Raw genomic sequence first — 5,623 nt, 5'->3', positions numbered from 1 at the left:
TCAAAATAATACTAAATAAAAGAATACTGAAAATAGTACAGAAATTATGAGTAATATAATTTAATAAAGTATATTTGATACATTATTCATATATTTCTGTTTTTTATATAAAGTATATTTTGTCAAATTTTTATGTTATTTTTAATTTAATAAATAAATATTATTTTTTATTATAAAATTGATTAACAAGAATCATTTAAATATCTAAAACAAAATGACAAGTTAATATAAAATTATTATTTAAATTCATGTCTTTTTTAAGTTTTTTCTTCGAAAAATAATTTTGAATAATATAATCTAAACCAACATTTACATTTTTACAATCCATTTTTATATAAAAATTGTTACACATAAATCACGATAATACTAACTCATTTTTAATCAAAATCAATTTTACAAAATTAATTTTATACATATTTCGGTCGATAAACTTTAATCAAAATACACGCTAAATCAATGAACCAATAGCGAAAACGATTCCACGACAAATTTCGATTTTCTGAACCTTGGTCATCTTTTTTCATTTCCAGTGCAGTGCCTAGTTGGATTTTGTTATGCGGTATTCTGATTTAATTTGTAGTCCGAGACCGTATAATAGAGTAGAAAAAGTTCAAGTTATAAAATAATAATAAACCAACCAATTATAAAATAATAATAAACCAACCAATAAAGCTAGATGAACAACTGTACAATCATTATTATTATACAACTAAAACTTGTAAAGCTTTTGTATAGGATTAATATAAACCAAATTGCACATTTCAAAGATTAATAGGAGAGTTGGAACAAGATTTTGGCGTGGGGCAGAGATTATAACCTCATCCCATCCGTCACGCAAGGCTATATTATCCTCTTTATCAAGGTGCATGCATCTCTTATGTAGTAAAAAGAAAAGAGAGGGAAAGAGAAAGACGACAAATGGATGAAAAACATATAATATGTGATCATCCAGATATTCATGTCTAGCTGCCTAAAAAGTGCAGGAACATAAAATCCAAACTAGTGCATGAACATGCCCCACAATTGAGAAATAACCTGAGCTTAAAATTCAAAGCAGTGTATGAACATACCTCACCATAAAGTACATAAAGCATAGATTCAACTTAGTAGAATATTCATATATCAAGCTACATTATACTTGATAAAAGACATACATATAGAGCTTAATAATTGCATAAAAATTAGGCCATATCATGTCATATACCTTAATCTCACTTCTCAATGGCTAGTATCGTCTCTTGAGCCTAACACACTTGCCATAGTAAGCATTGTACATATAAAATACAAAAAACACTGGACTTTATTATACACTTGCCTATGTAAGTGCCAAAATTTGGAGTCCCCTGTCCCCTGAAGATTAGAAATGTTTGAACGATGTAGATTTTCTAAATACGTTACTGATTCATCACTTTCTCAACAATGTATGCATTGAACGATCTGCACTAATGGGGAACACCAGCCGCCAGTGCAACACGTATAAAAATAAGACTAAAGGAAAAGCTATGCTTTATTCATTGCAGGAAACCTTACTACTTATCAGTGACTTGAAGAAGTTTGAGGCAGCCTGAAAGAACCACCAGCATAAAGCATTTGGTAAACCGGCTTGATTCTCCAAGTCAGAATAATGCTCAAGATGATGCCAGCGGCACATACACCCGAAAGAACGAAAAAGGTCAACTGGAAGCAATTTGGACCCAAACATGAGGCACCGGAAGCAATGAGGCCTAGAGCTTCCTGCCTTGCCGTTTCGGTATCATATACATACCCTGCAAGAAGGGCTGAGAAAAGGAATGCTCCGAGTGGATTTCCTAGTGACATGACATTACCCAATACACCAAAGTGCTTCAAACCGAAAAGCTCGGAAACTGTGGGGATCATCACAGAAACTTGCACACCATAGCAGACACCAAGAAGGGCAACGGCAGGATAAAGGGTTCCGTTGACAGCATAGGCAAACAGAAGGTATACAATGAGCATAATTATCTGTGTGAATGTCAGCCAGGCTGTCCTTGGGATTGTTTTTGTCCTGGAAATTGGCAGAGACATAATTTAATCATTCTCAGATATTATAATTTATTGGATCAATTAGATGCAGAGAAAGATGATAGTTCTTCAGTGCATAAATTCACTAATAACATTCAATTCCGAGACAGTCTAAACAATTGTGTTGGCTTTTTACAATCCATTAACAGGCCAGATTCACTGATTATTCATTTATTCCAAATATGTTCTAACATAGTCCAGTTAAATACGAAATGTTTATTCATTTATTCGTCTGTTCAAATTATCTCAATAGGGGTAGTTTTCACCAGCTTCAATCAGTTCCAGTCACCATGACTGATATCTTCAGATTGTAATACATGAGCTAAAATAATAAATAAACAAATAAATAATCCTGAACTATTGGTTTTAACATAAATAGATTCACTGACCTGACAAAATGTTCTGAAACAACTCCCCCACCAAGCCGTCCAACGAAATTACAAAAGCTGAAAATTGACAATAAGGTTGTGGTATCTTCCTCACCTTGTGCAATACCTATTTGGGCCAGATTATTCAGAACAGTAACCCCAGTGCCAACACCAACAAAGAACACGAAAAATAGTAGCCAGAAATCAGCCTTTATTACAGCCTCAGTAAACTTAAAATCTTCCCCACGTTTAGGCTTTCTCTTCTTCTGCTTTACAGCTCCCTCACCCAAAGCAAGAAGCATGGCCACCTCAGATGAATCATCTTGATCATAAAAACTTCCAAGGGTTCCAGCAGATGAAGATGCTAGCAGTGGTTCTGTTTTTCCATCATTTCCAGTGATAGAGTCGGAGGATCCAACTTGCCGATCAGGTGAGTCTGAATCAGATTCTCTCCTTGGACATATCGTCATCTTTAAAGGGATTGCAAGTGGAGCCATCAGAAGAAGAACCATCACGGCCACCAGAATATAAGAAAGTGTACCACTAAATGGAAGAATGTTACCGAAAATTGTAGTTGCGAGAAGATATAAACCCAAGACCACACTAGAACACTGGATAAATAGAAAATGCCAATTGTCTGTCGCATCTTCAACAGAAGCCGGGGTACAAGGCCTAACAAGAAACATCATAGTGCAGCACACAACAAGAATACCAATGGCAAGGAACAACACGAAGTGCGAGGAAGAATTATGAAGCACTATGCTGTAAATTTCAGTAAAAACTGCAGCACTAAGCCCTCCGTAGCCTTTCAGAATTCCAGAAACCTTGCCTCTGCTAACTGGGAAGTTTCTCATGTTGGTTACAAGCACGGATGTGGTTAACCATGCACTGCTGTTGGCAGCAATAACGAGGGCAGACCATAGCTACAACATGATACATGTGTAAATGATAATTAGTCCATCTCAGATCCAGTCAAAGCATACTAGATGTAAAATGCAACATGTATTCACTAATCCACGTCCACAAGGAAAATGTTTAAGAATGAAACAAAGAAAAACCAATTTGTGTTCATGTGGTTGTTGGGAATACAAATTATATTGATCTTGTTGAAATCAAGTCTACTTGATTCTCCTTCAAACCGTTGAATCTTATTCGTATATTCCATTTATTTGTTCCATGAAATATTAATTTATGGTGAAAGAGCAGGGTACCTTAAGATATTTTTACGACTAGTTTAGAAATGTAGTGAAAGAGGAAACATAACAAGCTCATTAAACATAAGCGAAGGCAAAAGGAGAAAAAAAATTCAAATTTCATTTCTACAATCCAAGGGTTTTTGAGCTTTCAATAATAATAATAATAATAATAAGGGCATGATGATGAACAGATTTTCAATAAACAAGCAAAATACAACCACTACAGAAGCAAAACCCGGATCACACCTCAAAAGAAAATGAAAATGATTGTAGAAATACAAGATTCTAGAGGAAAAGTTAGTTAGGAAGCGGTTACCAGCAAGTAAGGGAGGGATTTAAGGGTTTGACTAAGGGCGAGCCAGATGAGTCCGTAACCGAGGAAGGAGGCGAGAGAACCAACGAGGAGGATGGCCCAAGGCGGGAACTTGTTGCAGGCGAGGCCAGGGAGCAAGCCGACATTCTCGCCGATGTCGTTGGCCACACCGAGCAATGTGAGCTGACGCTGGTTGAATCCAAGAACCGATTTCAGCGAGTGGGAGTAGAGAGGGAACGTGAACGTGTTCCCGGAGGCTATTTGGACCCACACAGAGGCTCCTAGGCTCACCCATGGCGGCCTTGTTCCTCCCTTCAGCGTCAACATTTTCTTCGATAAAAGCTTGCTCAGTGGTTGATTCTGGTTGTGCACTGCCTTGTCTTGTTTTGCAAGTTGTAAGAAAGAGTTGAGCAGAGCTAGTGCCTAAGATTGAGGATTTATGTTGGTAGGTGTGTAATGAATCAATCAGTGAATAGTTTATTATGAGATGAGATTTTAATTATTCATTATTAATTATTAATGAGTTATATTGAAATTGTTGGGAGACTTAAGGCGATATATGGTGGTGTCTGGTGTGGTATGGTGTGGGCAGCGTGTGAATCGTGTTCTCTCGACGATTGTCGTTTGCTATTTGGGATTCACTTCGCTGATGCGTCATCCAGAATTCCAGATGCTTCTAACGTGTTGCTGTCACAAATCATTGATCAACAAAAAACACAAAAGGTCACTCTTAATTTGTACATGAATTAGTTAAATTACCAACCAAAAATGTTTGGGGTCGTGAACAATTTATATATGGAAATGTTTCTGAGGTAATGTCTCGAGATGAGGCATGGGATGAAAATTAGAACTATGGGTTTTATTTTATTGCATTTTGCAAGAAGCAGTGCCAAAAAAATGGGTTTAGCCACCAAATTTTAACTATAAACATTAAATCATGATAAAAATAAATTAGCATGTTTTATATTTAACAAGAAGCAAACAATATTGTTATGGTGGCTAAAATTTGACATTTTGACATAACAATATTTTTTTTAGGGTTTTAATTCAAAGTTTATACTCCTTATTCTAGCAAAATCGTTTTTTCTCTTCTCCTAAAAATAAAAAATCAAACTATAATCTTTCCCTTTAGTATCAGAAGTGCTTCTATTTTTCTCCGCTCATCTCTCTGTCCTATTTTAAATAAATGTATTTTTTTAAATAAATTTATTAATTTATAATATTATTTTTTTAAAATATTTTGATATTCATACAAATTTATGAAATTAAATTTAAAAACATAAAAAAATGAATTTAGGTAAAACAAAAAATTGTAAAGATAAAAATAATATTCTAATATTTGAATTAATTATAAGAATAAAATTTATTTAGTTAAAATAATATAATTTGGATAAGTAATAAAAAAATAGTAACTTTTAAATAAAAAAAGTTTTCGGTGAATCTTTTATTAAAAATAAATTATTTTATTATTTGTTGAATTTAAAACAATTGAGGATAAATTAAAAAAATAATCTTTTATTTACATTGTTTAGTACTCACTACATATATTTGTCAGTACTGTACTTTTATTACATGTATTAGTGGCTCAACGGGCACTATCAATCGCTTTTTTTATTATTTTTAAGAGATTAATTTTTATAATTTTATTTTTAAAATTATAAATTTCATAAAATAATTCAAACATCAAGAATAAAAAAATTAAA

General features: G+C 33.7%; 1 protein-coding gene across 1 annotated transcript; it reads right to left on the bottom strand.

Moving 5' to 3' along the window:
• Positions 1-1,023: 1,023 nt before the first annotated feature.
• On the bottom strand, positions 1,024-4,754 carry LOC112790591 (protein NUCLEAR FUSION DEFECTIVE 4). The gene is made up of 3 exons (XM_025833070.3): positions 3,924-4,754; positions 2,433-3,334; positions 1,024-2,026 (listed from the first exon to the last, which is right to left on the bottom strand). The coding sequence occupies exons 1-3, from the start codon at positions 4,245-4,247 to the stop codon at positions 1,537-1,539; spliced, it is 1,716 nt and encodes a 571-aa protein (XP_025688855.1). The 5' UTR covers positions 4,248-4,754; the 3' UTR covers positions 1,024-1,536.
• Positions 4,755-5,623: the final 869 nt, after the last annotated feature.

The sequence above is a fragment of the Arachis hypogaea genome, chromosome 3 (assembly GCF_003086295.3).
Source record: "Arachis hypogaea cultivar Tifrunner chromosome 3, arahy.Tifrunner.gnm2.J5K5, whole genome shotgun sequence".
Lineage (NCBI taxonomy): Eukaryota > Viridiplantae > Streptophyta > Magnoliopsida > Fabales > Fabaceae > Arachis > Arachis hypogaea.
The sequence above is the reverse complement of the archived record's forward strand: the minus strand, read 5'-3'. Positions and strand labels throughout refer to the sequence as shown.

Bases quoted from the DNA above. Each gene is read 5' to 3' on its own strand.
- LOC112790591 (XM_025833070.3), bottom strand. From the start codon at position 4,247: ATGTTGACGCTGAAGGGAGGAACAAGGCCGCCATGGGTGAGCCTAGGA. The intron at 3,335-3,923 runs GTAACCGCTTCC...ATCATGTTGTAG, and splicing joins AATCCCTCCCTTACTTGCTG to CTATGGTCTGCCCTCGTTAT. The intron at 2,027-2,432 runs GTCAGTGAATCT...GCCAATTTCCAG, and splicing joins GTTTCAGAACATTTTGTCAG to GACAAAAACAATCCCAAGGA.